Source organism: Fomitiporia mediterranea (genome assembly GCF_000271605.1).
Source record: "Fomitiporia mediterranea MF3/22 unplaced genomic scaffold FOMMEscaffold_8, whole genome shotgun sequence".
Taxonomy (NCBI): domain Eukaryota; kingdom Fungi; phylum Basidiomycota; class Agaricomycetes; order Hymenochaetales; family Hymenochaetaceae; genus Fomitiporia; species Fomitiporia mediterranea.
The window spans coordinates 2,935,709-2,954,893 of record NW_006760393.1 but is presented as its reverse complement, the minus strand read 5'-3'; the positions used below and the strand labels follow the sequence as shown (position 1 = coordinate 2,954,893).

The following is a 19,185-nucleotide window of genomic DNA, read 5'->3' as shown; positions in this document are numbered from 1 at the left end:
GCTGCAGAACACGTTTGCTTCAGACCACTGCGCATATGAATAGATACCGAAATTGGCAGGTGACTTGTTTTATTGGGATCAGCGGATCACGTGGGAGATGCGTTCCGACCGCTGCTTAAGGGCCCTCCTCTATTTGAATACCTTTTAATAAAGGACCACCACCACACTGGCACACTCTCAAAAGCAAAGCTTTGAGTACTCTGAGCAGCGCTCAGATCGGTAGACCTCGACTTTCTGATTTGCATACTAAAGTTGGCAAATCTCGGAAGCTTTCTAGAATTCTCTACAACCTTTGGTGTAGTCAAGGTCGGGATTGGCTAGGAACTTTTGGCTCGTTTGCCATTGGACGGATATTTGCGTATAGCCAATCGCATCTTCGTATCAAGCCTTTGAGAGCTTCTCAGTCCCATGATTATGGAAGTGTGCAAAATTCATATGTGGTGCTATGTGGTCTGTTCCTGGCTTGATGTCTCGCCACCGAATTTCTATTCTGTTGACTCCTCGAAAGTCATGCTTCCCGATCCAAAGACAGACAAATGACTACGGTTCAACTTTTTTCAGCTGGTACGTTATGTTTTATGCATCATTACAGGCCACGGCTTTGTTTCTGAGGCAACTTCCGAGGCACCATCTTACAGCACCGTAACTTTTCTAACTGATGACATCTACATCTCAGTTGTCGGAACAATCCTTGCCACACTTTCGGAGCTTGTACGTTGTTCAAGGTTCACAGATGTCTCTCCTATTGGATGGACACTCTCACCGTTTGGGGTTGCGAAACAAGAAATCTTTGACGTTCGGTTCTGTCTTGAAAACGAGAATACATTTCTTCCCGCTCCTACGTCATCCTCGGACTTTCTAAAAAAATTTCTCCCATAGGACTGACTCATTTATCGACCATCTTATTGGAGTGTTGCGATTGATCTGAGGTAGTGTGCAGAAGTGCAGTGACTTGGTAAAAAGTTAGCTACCTCAACATTGTCAAGGAACAGTATTTCACAACCGTATCATCTCTTTATCAGGTATGCACAAAGAACTACGAGCGCTTTTCCGTCGGTGAGTTCCCGTTCCGATAAGTGCTAGCACCGACATAATTAAATCCATTCACTCCTATTACTCAAGCGTTTTGGCTTCGTGCCTAGCTTCGAAGTCAACAATCAAATGGTTCGCGGGAATCAGCGGCGAGTTCGCCTAGCAGACAGGGTCGAAATCCAAGCAGCGAATAGAATCTATGCTTTGCCAATGTTGAAGATCTTGTCAGGTTCAGTAGCATCAAACATTTGTCGTAAATCTGGTCACAATACTAGTTCTCAACATCCCATTGGAAGATTCTGGTTCGCTTTCCCTTCGGGATTTGCGAATCATCTCATTAAATGACGTTGTGGCTTGCTAGTATTTTCCGCTTTCGCGTTGGTTCGACGTCGTACTGGTGAAAGGAATGTTGGAGTGCCGAAAGCACCGAAGGCCAATGTTTTCTGTTGTTTTATGGGCATTTTCCTCGGAGTCCCTGAAAGTTATAAAAGCTCGGGCTTTTCGACGTACTTTTCTTCAGTCACTCAGCTCACAAGTTCTTTGACTACTAACTCGTCTCTCGAGCTTCTCAAGTATCTTTACTCTGTAACAATGTTGTTCACCAAGTTCGCCTCCTTCGTCTCGCTTGCACTCCTTGCGGCTGCCACACCCATGCCCAACGGGGGCTCTCCGACGAAGATTCCTCCGACTACGACGGTCACTGTCACCGCGACGGCGACGGCGACTGAGCCTGCTAGTCAGTGCAACACCGGTCCGATTCAGTGCTGCAATACCGTCACGACGGCGGGCGATTCTGCAGCGGCGGGTATACTTGGCCTGCTTGGCATCGTCGTCCAGGACCTTGACGTTCTTGTCGGTCTGACTTGCACCCCGATTACTGTTATTGGTACTGGCGGCACCTCGTGGTATGTTCTATACTGTGGTTTACCAATAGTCGCAACCTCATGCTAACGTTTTTCCCTTCCAGCAATGCGCACCCCGTCTGCTGCGAGGATAACAGTCATGGTATACTAGAACTTCAATCATACAAATCCGAATGTGTAATTTATTGACTTCGTCTCTCATTGCAGGTGATCTCATCTCTATCGGCTGCGTTCCCGTCGATATCAGCCTCTAATGCCGATGATAAGTCACGTCAATATAAGGAGGACATCACTATGGAGAGCTGCCTTTACTTCGGTTAGGATACTCGTCCATTGTCAAGGTTCTGATTAGTTGAGATTCGTTTTGTATTGCCTGTGTGTGTGAAATTGTGTTCTGAAGTGTTTGTATATTAATTGGATAATATGTTTGAACGTGTTCTATTTCCTATACCTGAGTCCGGCTCTGCAAAATAACATCAAAATATGGGTTGCGCGAAGTTAAAATAATTTCAATAAATTGAAGAAGTCCCGTTAGCGGTTACCGACGGCTCCGTATTTGGGTTTTACTGCTCTATATGGGGAGAATATCTCCAAATATGAAGTCCGGATCACCGGCAATAGCAATTTTTCGGTTATGAAATTGAGAAGCTGGTGAGCGCGATAACAGTGACACGCCGCAACACATGCTCCAGCTGAACACGGGATCCCTTTTGGATTCCTACAAAGCTTTATATAGGAGTACATTCCAGCTTTGAATAATGGGCCACCTTCGCCTCCGTACTTCCTTTCTTCTACCTTCGCGTTTGTCGACACTGTCGTGATGGAAAAGCAACCTGCTCCTGAGAGTTTGGTTCCTAGTTTGGGTGTAGATAAAGAAGCAGGTGCTATGGTGAACGAGGTTCTTCGTAATGTGGGATCAACACCACCTCCGATAGCGCCCGTAAATAAGGAAGAACCAGTCGTTACACGTAGGGAACTTTGGAGTTACTACTGTGCGTTATGTTCCTTTTCCTCGAATACTTTGTTCGAAGTGTCTGATAGTGTGGTTACCTAGTGTATTACAATGGAGATAACGTATGCCAAGCCCGTTCAAGACTGATTAGCACTTATTGAATTAATGATCTGCATGTTCAGGGTGTTGGTCCAAATGGTCAGTTGTTATGTCCTATTTTACCTCTGACGAACTGCTAATATGATATGCGGGCTATATAGGATACTCGATGACATTGTTCCAACAATGGGCCACTGAGGCTGGCCATGATCCCGTACGCGGAGTAGGCAGCTCATGCACTGATGCGAATTCATCTGGTCAATGTGTCCTTCCGTGGGGCAAAGGAACGAAGTCTGTCAGCTCGGTAGTCCTGATAGCTAACGGTCTAAGTTTCGCTGTGGGCATTTATCGCGTCTAAATTATACCTTAATCATTAAAGTCTAATTTTAGGTCATGACGCTCATTTTCACTACAATCGGCTCTGCTGCGGACTATGGTAACTTTGGCCGATGGTTATTTTTTACAGTAACAGTTATCTGCTGGGCTGCCCAGTTCGCGAGTATGAGCCTAACATGCAAGTCATCCATGATTTTCAAACATCTGATCACAAGCTTACATGTCCCAACCCTCATAGCACCGGATCGCTGGCAAGCTTCAATGGCCCTCTTCATGGTCGGTTTCATTTCTTATGGGGCAACACTCGTTTTCTACGCTGCGTTATTCCCACGACTTGCAAGGAACACATCGCATTCTCGCAAACTCCGAGATATGCTTGAAAATGGTGCAATCACTGCCGAGGAGTACGAAAGGGAAGAAAGTCTTGAGAAGAACAGAATCAGTAATATCAGCACGGTCTGTCATTTTCTCGATAACCATGTCCTTCTTGTTGACTGACATTGTGAAATGTATAGATGCACAGTAACATTGGATACATTGCTACGCTTTGCCTTAATTTGTCGCTTCTTTTACCACTTGCGAACAATCCTAAAGTCAACAACTATGTCATTGTACTTACGAATGCATACTGGGTACTCCTCGGAATTTGGTGGTGTATGTTTTCTATGTTCTCCAGGTCGCTTGATAATTTCTCAAATTAAATATTCTGTTTCAAGTTATTTATCAGGAGCCGAGACCCGGTCCACCTCTTCCGAAGAGCGAGAGTTATCTGACTGTTGGTTGGAAACAGGTCAGTCATCACTAGCAAATCATTTCGAGACCGCGGAATCAACTGATATATTTTAAAGATATGGGAAGCCCTTACACATTATAAGAAACTTCCTCATACTTTTATCTACCTGGTTGCATTTTTCCTTCTTGCTGATGTTGGTTCAACTTCTTTGTTACTGCGTAATCACATCGTTTAATCATATTTTAATTGTTGATCTTTCTAGGGACTCAATACAACGGGGACACTCGTGTCTATTTGCCAGAACGACAAATTCTCGTTCTCATTTCTAGAGCAAACGTACCTTGGACTAGCCCAGGCAATTACGTCGACTCTTAGGTTTGTATCCAATATATTTATCCGACCCATTCACTCAATCAAGCTTCCAATATATTTAGTACACTCGGATTTTGGTATATCCAGAAGTACTGGAAGATTCGAACAAAGCCAATGGTAGGTCGACGTGAACGAGCATAAGTAACATTTACTTATTGAAATATCCTATAGTTTGTTGTTACGAATGTCGTCACTGTCTTCATCCCGTTATGGGGAATGATTGGTATCTGGACAGAAAAGTTCGGTTTTCACAACGTTTGGGAGTTTTGGTAAGACCATTCCTTTCACGCTGTATTTAGACAAGGCAGATTTAAACCAATTGTTCTTAGGGCGTACAATGTTGTCTTCGGTCTCTTCCAAGCACCGTACTATGCTTTCTCGCAGACTATGATGGCCGAACTCTCACCTCCAGGATTTGATAATATGGTACTCTCTTCTTCTCTCTATATTGATACCATCAGGCAAAATATTGATGGTGACTTTAGTACTTTGGCCTTTTTGGCCTATCTAATCGAGCATCAAGCATGATTGGACCAAACGTCATTCAGGCTATAATCGACCGAACTGGTACATTTATTTTATTGTGTACTTCTGCATACTGTATTTTTCATGGATGTTCACTGTGTTCTATCACAGGAAACAACTGGATGGGCTTCCCCTTTCTCTTCGCACTCTGCTTGTCCGCGGGACTGGTAATTTGGTTCGGAGTTGATGTAGAGAAGGGACGGCGAGATGCTGTTGCATTCGCCGCGGAACATCGTTCGTTGGACGGCACACATGTTGTGTGCCAGAGTGGTTCCAATGTATATGAAGGAGATGTGGAAGGATCCGATGTGAAGGATGCGCGGCTTGACGAAAATGAGAATGCTGGGAAGGAGTAATTTCTTGTTCTGTGGCAACTTTTCTTGGAAATTGGATCACTGGATGGACGTCATGTCAATAATACACGTTGCTAGTGCATAATATGGTTTAATGATAGAATGACAGTACAAGCGATTTTTCAATTTTGTGTGCCTTTATTTTCGTCACGTGCTAGTTCTCAGTCACGTGCACCTATTACAGTGGTCAGCCACCACAGCTTTGACCTACACGGCTGATGCCTACTTTCTTCATACATAACTTGTGGTTCGGTCATGGTATGTGTGGAGGACTATAACTTGTTTCAGATTATTGAATTCCGTGAAAGGTTGTTTGCCAATTCTATCTCCGTGGTCAATGTAAATTTGGAAACGCATGCAAGAATGAGCACCCACTTCAACGACCAGGAGGATTCGGAAGTTAGTTCCGTCGAAATCTATGTCGTATAACAACTTACGATAATTATTTTTGTTTTTATATGTTTCCAGTGCCCGGTGGCCCTCCTAATACGGGTAATGGACCAGTAATCGTTCCATTCACGTAAGTAGCTCGCGTTCTACTGCGCAGTGTCTAAACTCAAGCTAACCTCAACTACTTCATCCACAATGAATCGAAGTCAAGAAGGACTAGCGAAGGACATAACTCCAGGTGCTGAGAAGCCATTGTGGCCACTGTCGAGCTTCGGTTCTGCGAAGTCCGAACCAACTCTTATTGCAGGTCTCGATGAGTCGCCAGAAGAGCTGCGTTGGAAGGCTGTCCAAGCGTTGAAGTCAGGAAACATCGCTGATTATGTGAGTCACAGTACGGAAACGACTAATCTCGTAATGCGTTTAACGCTGCATGTCTAGCAAAAATACGAGTCAGAGAAGATCCAGGAAGCAGACCAAACATACGCCAAAGCATTGTCTGAGATATCTCAGGTATTCAACCACGCGTACAAATCAGCAATTGCAAAACAAAGGGGCATTCCGAACCCTGCTGGAACCGTGTACAATTCTCCGTCGAATACTGCTAGTCCTGCTTTCGGCAAATCAACGACATCTGCGTTCGGTGGTGGGTCAGCTTTTGGAGGTGGACCATCTGGAGCAACGTCGGCATTTGGTGCTTCAACTTCTGCTCCCACATCGGCCTTTGGCTCATCGACTTCGGCATCTGCATTTGGGAAGCCTTCTTTTGGCCAATCTGCATTCGGCCAGCCAGCATTCGGTCAATCCACGTTCGGCCAACCGTCAAAACCTGTCTCTGCGTTCGGTCAGCCTTCACAAACGACTTCGGCTTTTGGACAACCAGCCCCGACTACTTCGGCATTCGGACAACCTGCACAAGCTTCAACGTCGGGATTCGGTCAGACTTCACAACCGCAATCGTCCTTTATAAAGCCTGCAACTGGCTTCGGAAGCAGTGCTGGTGGTGGATTCTCTGCATTCGCTGGCGGTGGAACTTCTGCCTTCGGTGCTGGCCCGCAACAAACTCAAGTTCCTGCTTTTGGTCAATCAGCGTTTGGTGGCGCGGGTAACAATGCTGCTGCAGTACCAACAACATCTGCTTTCGGAACTCCTAGTGCACCGTCAGCTTTCGGTGCCCCTGCGAGTTCGACCCAACCAACGTCTGCATTCGGACTTCCTGCGAAACCAGTCTCCGCCTTCGGACAACCGTCACAAACGGCAAGCGCTTTCGCACAACCTTCACAGCCTGTCTCAGCATTTGGAAAGGCGGCTCAAGCTCCTGCGTTTGGACAGACCTCCGCATCCGGACAAACTGCTCAACCGTCTGCATTCGATCAGACGTCCCAACCATCAGCCTTTGGGCAGACGTCTTCATCTGCTTTTGGTCAGTCTTCACAGCCCGTATCTGCATTCGGCGGGGCTGGAGCTGGAGCAAGTGGTGGTTTTGCTGCGGCTGGTTTACCACCAAAACCGAAAGTCGGTCCTCCGGATTTCGCTGCAGCGCTTGCTGCAATAAAGGCTGAGCCTGGAAAGGACAAACATGATGGGCTATTGCCACGAGATTACGCAGATAAGTTACCCACATCTGTGAAGGAAGCGTTTGCTGCTCCGCGGTTTGAGTGGGGTAAGATACCTGAGTGGGTTCCACCTGTCGATTTCCGTTAGACTTGTTTTCGTTATCTTTCCCCTTTTTTGTTTCGCTATATCTTTTAAGCATTTGTTTGATACCACTCAATGTACTGATAGCATTTCTCACGAGTATAATCACGTACTACTCCTGCTTCTTGAGAAGCTTCATTGCCTCTGGAAACCTGCCATTCAATACAATATTATGTCAGACAATTACCATAAAGCTAAGGTTTGCCCATTTTGGTGTCTGCATGCCAGAAATTTCCCCCCAAAAATCAATGTGAATCGTCCTTTCAACAAAATTTGCTGATAATAATATGAATAGACAGTGTGTAGCTATCTACTAGTCCAACTCAATTTAAAACTAGGATGCTGAACCCTTTTATTTACCAAAACATGAGTACAAAATAGACAGATCACCTATTTACAAATGCCCTTTTTCTCTTACACCTCCAAGACACCATCTCCCCACTCTTACTCTCAATCATTCAAGCCAAGTTCGACGGATACCCAAAGTCCTCAAGACCTACGAAATTCTCCTTGACACTCCTCGCACTCACAAACCTATAAAACAAGCCCATACTCCCAGCCTTATTGTTCGTCCCACTCGCCCGTGCTCCGCCGAAGGGTTGTTGGCCTACTACTGCGCCTGTGCATTTTTCGTTGTAGAAGACGTTACCTGCTGCGTTGCGCAGGCGGTTTGATGCGTGGAGGAGTGCGCTGCGGTCGGAGGCGAAGCTAATGGAGTGAAGTAATTGAATTACATGTCGTGGATGAGGATGGGAAAAGAGAAGAAGAGAAGGATGGAGACGTACATCGAACCTGTTAGACCGTATTGGCTTGTGGAGTCGACGAGATCGAGCTTCGCGTCGAAGTCTTTATCATCGAACACGTATACCTATGAAATCATGCATATATCGAGTAAACCCAAACATATATCACGAAACATTGAATGTGACGGAGGAACTAGAACAACTACTCACAGATAGTACAGGTCCAAATATCTCCTCAACAAACGTGATGGACTTGGAGTCCTTGCTCAGAATAACTGTAGGCTGGATAAAGTATCCCGTATAATCGTCGGCTAATAGAGATCATTTATATGTCAGTTGTTTGTCAGACTTCCTTCAATATTGATGGCATACCGCTCCCTCCGATGAGGATTTCCCCACCGGCATCCTTCGCCTTCTGGATGTATCCAGTAATCTTATCAAATGCGGGCCGTCCACTACGATTTCATATCCAAGATATCCAAGTCCAGAACCAATGAAACACGCATATATTCAGCTTCTCCACACGAAATTTCGGAAATGAAGAGACAAGAATACGCACATGACAGGGCCCATGAAGTTCGAGAAGTCCGTGACGGGACCGACTTTAATCTTCGCGACTTCTTGCAGGAGCTTGTCTTTGAAGCCATTGGACCAGAGGGAGGAGGACACGTAGAGTCTGGAGAGAGCTGAACATTTCTGGCCTAGATGCCGTAAAGAGTGACGTTAGAGAAAGGTTGGATAGGGTGTTGATAGAGCTCACCTTGGTACTCGAATGCGCCACGGACAGATTGCACGACGGCATTCGTAAGGTCCGCCGACTCGTGTACGACATGGAAGTTCTTCCCACCTATATCAGCCCAATCACATTATCAAGGACAGGAATGAATTCCACCAATCAGTCAGTCGTTCCCTTGCTCAATCCAATAAAATATCTAATAGGAAAGTACTTACCCGTCTCACCTACAATCCTTGGATATCCCCTGTACTTATCCAAATTTGCCGCAATGTCTTTCCACAAGCTACGGAACACATGCGTGCTACCCGTAAAGTGTAGCGCAGCAAAGTCACGATGTGATATGCACTGCTTCACGACCTCGGGTGGCGGTCCGGGTGTGAACTGGATGACACCAGGTGGCAAGCCTGCTTCGACGAGAATCTGATAGGTGAGGTAGTTTGCATAAGTCGCCATTGGTGAGGGTTTCCAGACTACGACGTTTCCAACGAGTGTCGGGGCTATGGTTGATTCGTACGATTTAGTTAGTCAAATGTTAGACTTCTTTGGATGAGTGGAATAGAAGAGAACGGACCTCCGGCGAGGTTTCCGCCAATAGCAGTGAAGTTGAACGGCGAGACGGCAAGAACGAAGCCTTCCAAAGGCCGGTACTCAACGCGACTGGACAGTAAGATTAGGTCAAGATAGTGTTAACAGAGAATTCAAGGAAGTTTCAAGTATACGCACTTCCAAACTCCCTTAGAGTTCTTAATCGGTTGTTGTTGATACAGCTCCTCAACATACTTGACTCCAAACCGGAAGAAATCCGCAAGCTATACTGTCATCCAACGCCACAAGCATCAGCTCACTCCATCTTTAAAGAACAAATATCAGTACGGGTAACATACCCTCAGCAGCGGCATCAATCTCCGCCTGCCATGCAGTCTTCCCCTGTCCAAGCATCGTCGCAGCCATCAACTTATATCTATATTTCCCCGACACCAAATCCGCTGCTTTCAAGAAAATCGCAGCACGATCCGCCCAAGGCATCGACTCCCATCCTGCCTTTGCAGCAAGCGCACCCCCAATTGCGGCTGCAACAGTAGCCTCATCCTCCTCATGGTATTCGCAGAGATGCTTGGCGTGTGAGACTGGGAAGGGTTGCTTTGCAAGCTTTCCTGTTTTCACCTATTATATTTCGTCCCGAAATAGCGAGAAATGAGGTGCATACAGCCAGCAAGCTGATGACTACTCACAGGCTTTCCGTTGATTATGCACGGCACTTCAAAGGGAAGTTCTTGCTGTATTTGTTTCAATGCTGCTTCAAGACCGAGCCGCTCCTCAGAGCCAGGCGCATAGTGCCTCTACGATAATCGATAGTCAGCAACTTCTAATCCGGACATAGAATACCCATCCTAGTTTATTCTAAATGCTTACCATAGGCTCATTCTCGACAGCAGGAGACTTGAACGTAGCTAACTCTGCGTTCATCTTTCTTCAAAATCTGTACGTTCAGACTCGATAAGGATGATGGTGGTTGAGACGAAGAACGAATGTCGGTGCATCGGGACTTGGTGAATGGAACATAAGTTAAAGCACATGTCCGCCTTGGGTACGCGGGTCGTCGGAAAATATGGGTAAACAACTTCTATTATTGGATAAACTATACAAAAGGCCGCGGAACGATCCGAATACAGTGCACCAGATGCTACATAAACCAATATTAAAGGGAAAGATAGAAGTTCTATCGTGTAGTCATGAAATCGATCATTGCAGGTTCGTCGAGATGGCCGATGTCATACACTAGACCCAAGAACGAAAAGAATGTGTCTAAATCATCGCGGGAAGCTCGTCAATGCGCTTCTTCAGCCCCTCAAGGAACGCATACGACTCCAATATCCTGAACAACGTTGACAGCCCGTCCGACCTGATGCTGCGAGAAACGCCATCGAAAATACTACATCCGTCGTCGGCCTTGCGCGTAATTCCTCCTTCGCTTTTCCGACAAACTCCGTCCACCAACGAGGCGGACTCAAGCTACCATAATGCGCTGGGTTGCACTGCATACATTTCACATCCTCAAGTTCTGCAGACTCAAGTACACGTAACGCTGCATTTGCACGTCGTCTGTGAAGGTCGAGTAATCGGTGGTATGACCATGCGGTTATATATTAGAGATCTTCCGAGAGTGGACCGTCGAGTACGTTGATACGAAGTGTATAAGAGGATGCGACGCGTGCTTCGGGTTCGAGGTCGTAACGACATGCAATCGCGTATACGCGTGTCGGCTCTTTCTCAACAAAGGAAGGCGAAATTAAGAGGCGACGTAGAGTTTCAACAGCTCTCAACATATCGTACTTCATTGCGGCGCCCAATACCATCGAAACTTCGTCGAGTCTTTATTTCTGGGCCCACTCCGGGGTACACGAGCTTCAGTAACGTGCCCATGACTTCAGCCGTCTCGGAAACTTCAACAACAGGTACAGTGCCACCTTCTTCCTTCCCAGACTGTGGTAAAGAGAACATCCTTGAAGAACAGAGACGCCTCTGCTAGTATTCGATGATACACGTCAAAGCGGACTCCATCGCATGTCTGGAGCACAACATCTGCACCAGGAGCGTTGAACAGGTCGCAGTCCTGCATTTCGGATTCCTAACGGTGGTGGTCGGTTTGAGGTAGGTGGTGGGTGGTGGGTGAGGTGGCACAACACAACTAGCCTAAATGACCGCCAGACCGATAGTGCTTTATGAAACTGGACTATAAGCAGTCACAGCTCCTGTGTTTAAAATCCGCCTATGCCAAAAACGAGCATCACGGATGGGTCCGACCTCGAGCCAAGAAGGAAATTTTCGATCGTGAAACAATCTGCGGAATGAGGCTTGTGCCGCAGGAGAGGTGAATCCGAAGGCGCAAGTAAGCCGACTTTGAGTGGACCGGAGTGGTGATTATTTTGTCGTGATTCGATGAGAGAGGCGAGTGCGGAAGAGTAGGGTATGGTTAGGTCGGAATTTGGAGGTTTCGAGATGGTCATAAGTAGTGCGACTGGGACAGATGGAGAATAATGTCTATATTTCATCCCTGGGGTAGTAGGTGCGTTCTCCATCTCCTTATCCTCGTAATCACGTCGGTGAACCAGGACCTTTGGTCGCTTCCAGCTCGGCAAATTCATACTCTCTACAACACGTTCTAAGTCTTCAACAGTGACACCACCAGGTCTCAACACACGCAAATTCCCGTCATCTCCGAGTCCGTTAACAACGGTGCTTTCTACTCCAATAGGACAGGCTCCACCATCCAGTACGAGTCGAAGTCGACTGGTAGCACCCAGGTCATTTATAACATGTTCTGCACGCGTTGCACTCGGCTTTCCGGAAACGTTTGCACTGGGCGCTGCGAGTGGGACTCCTGCCAACGCCACAACTGCCCGAGCGACGGGATGTGAAGGCATGCGGACTGCTACGCTGGGGTGACCCGCAGTTACTGCCGACGGAACAATTTTGGGATCCGCCGGGAACAGCAGAGTTAGTGGACCGGGCCAGAAAGCCTTCACCAGAGCCTGATAAACGGGTGGAAGTTTATAATCTTGCGGAAGGAGTCGGCGAAGCATCGGGAGTGAAGAGATGTGCATGATGAGCGGGTTGTCCGGCGGTCGACCTTTCGTGGAGAAGATGCGCGATACGGCAGTTGATGAAAGCACGTTTGCGCCAAGTCCGTACACAGTTTCTGTCGGAAACGCGACGACATCTTCAAGGTCTACTAAACGGTGCGCAGCGTGCTTCAGTGCATCAAGCATCCGTTCCGAAGATACTTTGGGCAGGTCGGATGACTCCAGGGATGAAGAGAACGATATTGAAGATGGGTCGCAGTATAGGACCTGTAATGTCGGCGAAGGAGACATAGTGGGCTGCCTTAGAGATACAGATTGTCGAGGAGTTGTCTTGAAGAAAGTGTACAAGTTTCGAGGACTAAGGTTCTTGAGTAATATGTTCATTCGATGGGCATGATAGGTCGATTAAGAGTAATAGGAAGCTTCAGTTACTTTCCAGATAGATGGTCATTAGCATTGGGTAAACCGCATTTTTATCTGTAGTCTGAGTGCAGGGAAGAGATGAGTGACTCGGTGCAAGTTGTGTTCTGTCACTGTGTCGATCGATGTTCATGTCAAAATTTTGTCGATCTCCAAAAATGGAAGGCTCTTGACAACAGGCACCTACGAAGTCTCTTGAAGATCCTCCCGTTCCTCACTCATCATTAGGTCCGTTCATGGCAAAGAAAAGCAAGGCGTTAATGGAAGATGATATATCTACGGATGATTTGCTACGGCGTCTCGAAGACTCGGAGCCTCAACGCAAACGACGTAAGCTACAGGCCGAAATAACAGACGAAGAAGATGCTGAGTCGTTCTCTTGATTTGATGGCAATGAAGTTGATAGCGATGGTTCGGCCGATTACTCTCATGCTAATGGAACGTCTGGCGACGCCTCTGATGATGCGGAGGTCGAGAGTCTGAAAGTTCTCGAAGTTGAAGACGACGACCTAACAGGCCAGTCGCAAAGGACTCATCTCGAATATCTCTACAATCGAAACCTCGAATACCAACATTACCCAAATCCACCGCATCGAAGTCAATAGCATCCTTCGCAGATCTGGGAGCATCCAAGGCGCTCGTGGCATCCCTTGCGAGCATGTCGATTCGTTCACCGACTGAAGTGCAAGTAGTGTGTATTCCTCCGTTATTAGCTGGTAAGCAATCAACTTGTATTATATGTATAATCAAGGCTCATTCTTCGAGTAAATCAAGACATGGATTGTGTTGGTAACGTGCAGACAGGTTCAGGGAAAACAATTGCATTTGCGCTACCTGTCCTACAAAAACTATCTCTTGATCCCTATGGAATCTATGCTCTAGTTCTTACGCCTACACGGTAAGACTCCTCTACCAAGATAAAAAGGTCAACTCTGACAGTTCCTTGTCTAGAGAGCTTGCATTCCAAATCTCCGAACAATTTGCTGTCCTTGGTGCTCCCCTTAACATCCAAACAGCCATAATTGTTGGTGGAATGGACATGATAACCCAAGCACTTGAGCTTAACAACCGTCCACACGTTGTCGTTGCAACTCCCGGGCGAATCGTTATCATCTGAAGAGCTCCAGCAGCGAATGGGATTTGTCCCGTGTTAAATTCCTGGTGAGGTCAGCTTGCAAGTACTCGTCGTTGAGGATGTCTCCTGAAGTTTGTATCGCCCGACAGGTGCTCGATGAGGCAGATCGACTGCTTAATCCGACCTTTGCTCCAGAACTGGAGTATTTATTCAATATTCTTCCGAGGGAGAGACAGACCTGTCTTTTCACAGCAACAATGACAGAATCCATAAAAACTCTGATCGCGGTTCCTCCTCGACCAGGAAAACAGAAGCCGTTTATACATCGGATGGTTGCCAAGTTCGTGACTTCGATTATTCCCTACATTTGCCTCTAAATCGACGTTTGAAATTTGATGCAGGGTTGAAACCGTAGAAACGCTCGAACAGTTCTACGTTCTCGTCCCATCGCACGTCCGAGAGCCCTACCTATTCCACCTCCTCTGCAGCCCTCCAGAGAGTATCATCCATATGCGATGCGCACCTCCAGAACCCGTAAAGGCCTTCAAAAAAAGTTAAATCGAAGTCTTCTTCCAAGACCCGAAAGGCTGTTGACCCAGATGCAATAGAACAACCTCCACCGACAATAATATTTTGTGCACGGGCACGGACAGCTGCATACCTTGCAACGCTTCTACAAACACTGGGAATCCGAAGTACCCCATTACACTCTCGTCTCACGCAGCGTGCACGTCTTACTGCACTTGGATTATTCCGCGCACGCGTCGTTCCGGTACTTGTATGCACAGACGTCGGCGCTCGTGGACTAGACGTCGACGACGTCGCGCTGCTCGTGAACTGGGACATGCCACAAGAACCAGAAGAATACACACAATTGTGTCGGACGAACGGCACGGCGCGGGCGGACCGGTCTCGCCGTGAACTTCGTGACGGAGCGGGATGAGCAACGTGTGATTCGGATAGAGGAACGTATTAGTAAGCATGAGGTTCCTTTGCAAACGTCACACGTTACTCATCCCTTCTCTTTCTTCGTTCATTATTATATTATGATTATAGAGACGAAACTGCGGGAGATGGCTGCCAGAAAAAGTTGAATGCAGTCTCCACCGCTAAGTGGCTTGCGAACATGGTGCGTCCTCTCCATTCAACCAACTCCACAACCCCACAATCCCACATGTACTCCAAATGTATCCAATCGGCACACCATGATCCCGGTTCCTGATTGTCTTTGCACAGCTCGAAAAGAAAAACTTCCAAGCCAAGAGCCAGCCGCGAGTCGTTTACCCTTACATCAATCATCTTCTAGCTGTTCATCTGACTGACTTCTCTGCTCCAATTTTCTTTCTTTGCGTGTTTGTTTTTTAGGAACTGCATGATTCGGACTTCGGGAAGCGGGAGGAGATCCACAAGATTAAGCAGGCAAAAAGGGAGCGTGTCAGTGCGCCAAGATCCTCCAGCTGATTAGTGATCACGCGGGGCGAGGTATAATATCCGAGATCAACTCCGAGGCTAACTACTACACAATGTACTACCGGCCCAACTCAAGACCGACGATAGACTTGTTGAATTGCAGCCTAGACTTGTCGAATTGCAGTCTAGACTTGTCGCAAACAGCCGCGCTCATATGCTGTGCTGGCTGACCTGAATATGTATAGACTACACCACACTTACAATGTCCTTGTAATTGACGGATCAGCATGCAATACTCAATCCCTTCTCCCGTTAACTTCTTTTCCAATAGCCTTACATCCGCTCTTAACCTAGTCCAAGAGGGGGAAGTATATGCGTCTGGTGGGATCTGCCTATACATTTATCGGTAGTCGGGACTCGGATAGATAGACAACTCTGGACCACGACCTACCTTCTCTCTGGATGAACGGCCCAAATTCACCGTTCCATTCAAAGTTTTCCGGGGTCCCTGCCGTTACTTGTACTGGTGTACTGGTGTTTGTGTAACGTAACAGTATTATCGTCCGGTGTTGCCAAGTGGTGTCGATGGCGTCAGTATACACTCATCCATCACAATTTATAACTCATCTCTTAGTTAGTATATCTTCTTGCTGTAACAAACTCCTGTATAGAAAATAGGTAGCAATCATAATCTCATATGTAACCTGTACTACCATAATCAAAGCCACTATTTCGATCTCAGGGAACCTGTGTCACAATGTCTACACATGTTCGTTAATTTTGGACATAAAACATCAAAGAAGTGAACAAACATAGATACGTCCGCTCTCTCCGATAGAGACGAGAAACCAATTACGGAAGTAAACAAGCGCCCGTCAACTGGAACTCTCCATATGTATGACTACGATAGTATATATTGCATTTCGTGTGTAATCTACCTAGTGCCGTAACATTAAGAAAAGGAGCGTTTCGTAACGTGTATCTAACGAATGGGAATGAAGCGATTGAACGATTTGGCAGGAAACGGAGCAAAGGGGTATTAATGGCAGCAAACGAGGTGACAGGGAAGCCAAGCCCAAGAATACAAATTGATACAGAGGACTAATCTGCAATAGTCATTGGTTATCTATCAAAAGAGTACGAGGAAGTTGTACTCGGATAGAATTGAATGCATGTTGAAAGAAAATGAATAAAAAAGTGGTAAGTGCATGCGTGTATGGCTAGTACAGTGTGTTGGTTTGACTTGATGAAGAAGTACAGAGAGGTGAATAAAGAAGCCGTGAAGCACAGAATCGGAAGAAATACAGCAGGCGTTTAAAATGCAGCGGAGAGGGTAACAAAACCTCGGAACGGAGAAAATATGATTGGAGCAGGAGTCCCGATAAAGCAGTCGCTACGCGGAGAATGAGCCAATTGCCCGGTGATTCAGGGTGATTGACCAGATTCGTCATCATGTATATGACAACCGCGACAACATAGGAGGACAAGGCATACGTGGATACTAATACAGGAGGACATTCGCAGGTAAAACAGGGATGCAGATTACTTCGGATGGGTTCCGATGATTTTCCGTGGGATTTTGAAGGGATACGATGACGGAAGGGAAAACGGCTTCGACAAGACGTCAATTATATAGTACGCTAGATGAATGATCCGTGAGTCATCAAACCGATATTCACATAGATAAATGAATACCTTAACCATAGACCACTGCACCACCACCTCTCGAATTCGTGCCATGAGAGTTGATCGGCACTGGTCGCAGGTGAGATGATCAGCGAGTGGGTGGAGCGTTGCTTCAATGGTACTGGCGCTGAGATCTGGGCGTGCTTCCCAAGTGAGGTACGCAGTCGCCAGAGACCAAGCACGTGTAATCGCTTTCTGTTCGGTGAAGTCACAGGTCTGCGTTGATGCGTGCGGTGGCGGTGAGATGACAAGCAATCGCTTCAACTAGAGATATGGTAAAATGAAACCCATATCAGTACGGAATCAGATATTTGATAAGCTCTCGGAGCGCAAGAACGGAATTACGTACAGCATCTATACGTCCGAGGTGCAGGAAGAAAAGTTTCTTCAGGTAGACAGGGCCGATCCTTGCCGCCATCTCATCTGTCAGCGTAGGTAGCTGGAATGAAAGAAGGTGCGAAGAGGTCGTGACCGCAAGGTCAAGCAAATCATGGGACGCAGCGAGCGCGTATACTTCCAGTGGATTGGTAGGCGCATAAGCAAGGAGCGCTTGAGACAAAGGCGTTCCGGCCGCGACATATTTTTTCAGAGGAATACCGTATGTTTTGCATGCGGTCACTGCAGCCGACAGATCTGCTAGAGACGGACAGTAATGTGCGCAAGGCATGTCATAGATCGTATGCAGCAGAATGTTTAGAACGGCGGAAGTTTCCGATAGACTGAGAATGGGGTCGGAATCATTATCACACGCAATCGGAAGATGACTGTTAAACCCGTTGCGGGATGCAGATATCAAGAGGTTCGAATTAACGTAGAAGAATACCGAATCAGACGCAAGAATAATGAGAACGGTTGCATGGTCGCCTTCGGACTGTGGGTAAAAGGTGGTCGAGACAGATATACAGATATTCCCTTCGCCATTATTGTCGACGACAGGAGAACCCATTTGCGAATCCTATTTGGAAGAAACAAAACAGTCTTGTTAGCAATAATGTTCAAGCAGTTTCTATTAATAGATGCAAATGAAATTAGAAAGTAGTTGTTCAAGTTTACCAAAGACCGTAACAAAACAAAGGCACATCGAAAGTAATATATGTTATGGGGTTGGAAGGGGAAGTTTCATCCTCAACAAAATACAATGCCACTTACAGGAGGGGTTAGGACGGCTGACGGCGACAAGTCTCGATCAGACTTGCTGCTCTCGGTTGACGAACCTGACAAGTCAAAGTCCAAACCGGGAAGCTTGTCGTCAACATTCATTGCCTTGTCCCACTCGCTTGAAATATCATTGAAACCCAGAGCGAGCACATCATCCATAGGTGAGGTCGAAGAGTGCGGGGAGGAATAAGACAGCGTTTCAAACACCGAAAATGGTTCCGCGGCTCCTGAGCGGCGAGTAATTTGCAAAGTGCAGGAAGAGAGGGAACGACGGGAGAAGAGGGCTATATACTAAGTGAGCATCCCGACATCCACGTATGCGATGCGGGGCACGTACCTTGGGAGGTGATGATAGTTTGAAGTGAGGAGTGGTCTGTTGAGTGGGGACGCGCTAATTCTCCGCGCGTCTCTATATGTCCTGCATTTGATTGCCATATCCGGAAGTGCCCTTCTGGCACCCTCTCGTCGGACCTGACCTCATCTCACAATTCTCACATCTTCATATGGAATCTATGCCGGCATTTTCCAACAGTCGTGTACACCAGGGCGTTATTTTGTGGAGCCACTCCAACTTCGTTCAATTCTACTGATTTGATTCTATTAAGGCTAAGGTTTGGCATCTACTGTATCACCAGGATATCGAAATGCAATGTCCTCCAATGGAAACCCAATCTTGTATCTAACACCGAGGGCAAAGCAGTTTAGACTCCACTGTCGTTTGCTTATCCTGCTATTAAAAAAATAAACATGACACAACATTCTTTCACAACCAGAAGATAGTTCAAATATTGTAGAATATGTCATACAATAGAATGTCTAAAATTCTACATGTAGGTAGATTAGAATTGAGGCAGGGAGGGCAGTGGTCCCTCTTTTCAGATTTTGATGTTTTTGCTATAATAATTCAGAATAGACAGGGAATCCTTCAAGGAAATTGATATAGGCATTTCTACACATACAGTATAGATATATGACAAAGTTATGCTAGAAAATCTACTATTAAAATTTATACAGCCTAACTAC

General features: G+C 46.6%; 9 protein-coding genes across 9 annotated transcripts; 6 read left to right on the top strand and 3 right to left on the bottom strand.

Annotated features, from left to right (window-relative positions):
• The first annotated feature begins 393 nt into the window (after nucleotides 1-393).
• On the top strand, nucleotides 394-1,294 carry FOMMEDRAFT_142221 (uncharacterized protein). Its single transcript, XM_007268883.1, has 4 exons — nucleotides 394-564; nucleotides 677-962; nucleotides 1,023-1,056; nucleotides 1,123-1,294. Exons 1-2 carry the CDS (start codon nucleotides 446-448, stop codon nucleotides 792-794), a joined length of 237 nt encoding a protein of 78 aa, XP_007268945.1. The 5' UTR covers nucleotides 394-445; the 3' UTR covers nucleotides 795-962; nucleotides 1,023-1,056; nucleotides 1,123-1,294.
• Nucleotides 1,295-1,373: 79 nt separating this feature from the next.
• Nucleotides 1,374-2,219, top strand: FOMMEDRAFT_126773 (hydrophobin-domain-containing protein). Its single transcript, XM_007268882.1, has 3 exons — nucleotides 1,374-1,937; nucleotides 2,000-2,037; nucleotides 2,103-2,219. The coding sequence occupies exons 1-3, from the start codon at nucleotides 1,486-1,488 to the stop codon at nucleotides 2,147-2,149; spliced, it is 537 nt and encodes a 178-aa protein (XP_007268944.1). The 5' UTR covers nucleotides 1,374-1,485; the 3' UTR covers nucleotides 2,150-2,219.
• Nucleotides 2,220-2,781: 562 nt separating this feature from the next.
• Nucleotides 2,782-5,373, top strand: FOMMEDRAFT_111662 (MFS general substrate transporter; the record flags this gene model as incomplete). The annotated part of the gene is made up of 15 exons (XM_007268881.1): nucleotides 2,782-2,887; nucleotides 2,950-2,969; nucleotides 3,030-3,045; nucleotides 3,108-3,283; nucleotides 3,337-3,460; nucleotides 3,521-3,738; nucleotides 3,798-3,936; nucleotides 3,999-4,072; nucleotides 4,131-4,208; nucleotides 4,278-4,390; nucleotides 4,450-4,504; nucleotides 4,559-4,656; nucleotides 4,717-4,813; nucleotides 4,873-4,954; nucleotides 5,024-5,373. 15 exons carry the CDS (start codon nucleotides 2,782-2,784, stop codon nucleotides 5,266-5,268), a joined length of 1,641 nt encoding a protein of 546 aa, XP_007268943.1. The 3' UTR covers nucleotides 5,269-5,373.
• A 255-nt stretch (nucleotides 5,374-5,628) lies between these two features.
• FOMMEDRAFT_158819 (uncharacterized protein) lies at nucleotides 5,629-7,356 on the top strand (the record flags this gene model as incomplete). Its single annotated transcript, XM_007268880.1, has 4 exons — nucleotides 5,629-5,668; nucleotides 5,734-5,785; nucleotides 5,862-6,036; nucleotides 6,094-7,356. 4 exons carry the CDS (start codon nucleotides 5,629-5,631, stop codon nucleotides 7,354-7,356), a joined length of 1,530 nt encoding a protein of 509 aa, XP_007268942.1.
• A 452-nt stretch (nucleotides 7,357-7,808) lies between these two features.
• FOMMEDRAFT_148097 (delta-1-pyrroline-5-carboxylate dehydrogenase) lies at nucleotides 7,809-10,296 on the bottom strand (the record flags this gene model as incomplete). Its single annotated transcript, XM_007268879.1, has 13 exons — nucleotides 7,809-8,058; nucleotides 8,136-8,218; nucleotides 8,304-8,404; nucleotides 8,466-8,548; nucleotides 8,653-8,794; nucleotides 8,854-8,940; nucleotides 9,045-9,326; nucleotides 9,401-9,486; nucleotides 9,553-9,638; nucleotides 9,675-9,679; nucleotides 9,714-9,993; nucleotides 10,062-10,169; nucleotides 10,243-10,296. The coding sequence occupies 13 exons, from the start codon at nucleotides 10,294-10,296 to the stop codon at nucleotides 7,809-7,811; spliced, it is 1,647 nt and encodes a 548-aa protein (XP_007268941.1).
• Nucleotides 10,297-10,443: 147 nt separating this feature from the next.
• FOMMEDRAFT_126765 (translation factor) lies at nucleotides 10,444-12,683 on the bottom strand. The gene has a single exon (XM_007268878.1). The coding sequence runs from the start codon at nucleotides 12,597-12,599 to the stop codon at nucleotides 11,589-11,591; it is 1,011 nt and encodes a 336-aa protein (XP_007268940.1). The 5' UTR covers nucleotides 12,600-12,683; the 3' UTR covers nucleotides 10,444-11,588.
• Nucleotides 12,684-13,069: 386 nt separating this feature from the next.
• On the top strand, nucleotides 13,070-13,950 carry FOMMEDRAFT_158815 (P-loop containing nucleoside triphosphate hydrolase protein; the record flags this gene model as incomplete). Its single annotated transcript, XM_007268877.1, has 5 exons — nucleotides 13,070-13,163; nucleotides 13,233-13,310; nucleotides 13,355-13,549; nucleotides 13,608-13,731; nucleotides 13,785-13,950. The coding sequence occupies 5 exons, from the start codon at nucleotides 13,070-13,072 to the stop codon at nucleotides 13,948-13,950; spliced, it is 657 nt and encodes a 218-aa protein (XP_007268939.1).
• A 77-nt stretch (nucleotides 13,951-14,027) lies between these two features.
• Nucleotides 14,028-15,369, top strand: FOMMEDRAFT_158814 (P-loop containing nucleoside triphosphate hydrolase protein; the record flags this gene model as incomplete). The annotated part of the gene is made up of 6 exons (XM_007268876.1): nucleotides 14,028-14,248; nucleotides 14,310-14,442; nucleotides 14,495-14,817; nucleotides 14,965-15,037; nucleotides 15,145-15,216; nucleotides 15,274-15,369. The coding sequence occupies 6 exons, from the start codon at nucleotides 14,028-14,030 to the stop codon at nucleotides 15,367-15,369; spliced, it is 918 nt and encodes a 305-aa protein (XP_007268938.1).
• A 974-nt stretch (nucleotides 15,370-16,343) lies between these two features.
• Nucleotides 16,344-18,432, bottom strand: FOMMEDRAFT_111654 (uncharacterized protein). Its single transcript, XM_007268875.1, has 4 exons — nucleotides 18,154-18,432; nucleotides 17,354-17,959; nucleotides 17,014-17,268; nucleotides 16,344-16,958 (listed from the first exon to the last, which is right to left on the bottom strand). The coding sequence occupies exons 1-4, from the start codon at nucleotides 18,319-18,321 to the stop codon at nucleotides 16,947-16,949; spliced, it is 1,041 nt and encodes a 346-aa protein (XP_007268937.1). The 5' UTR covers nucleotides 18,322-18,432; the 3' UTR covers nucleotides 16,344-16,946.
• Between the last annotated feature and the right edge of the window lie 753 nt (nucleotides 18,433-19,185).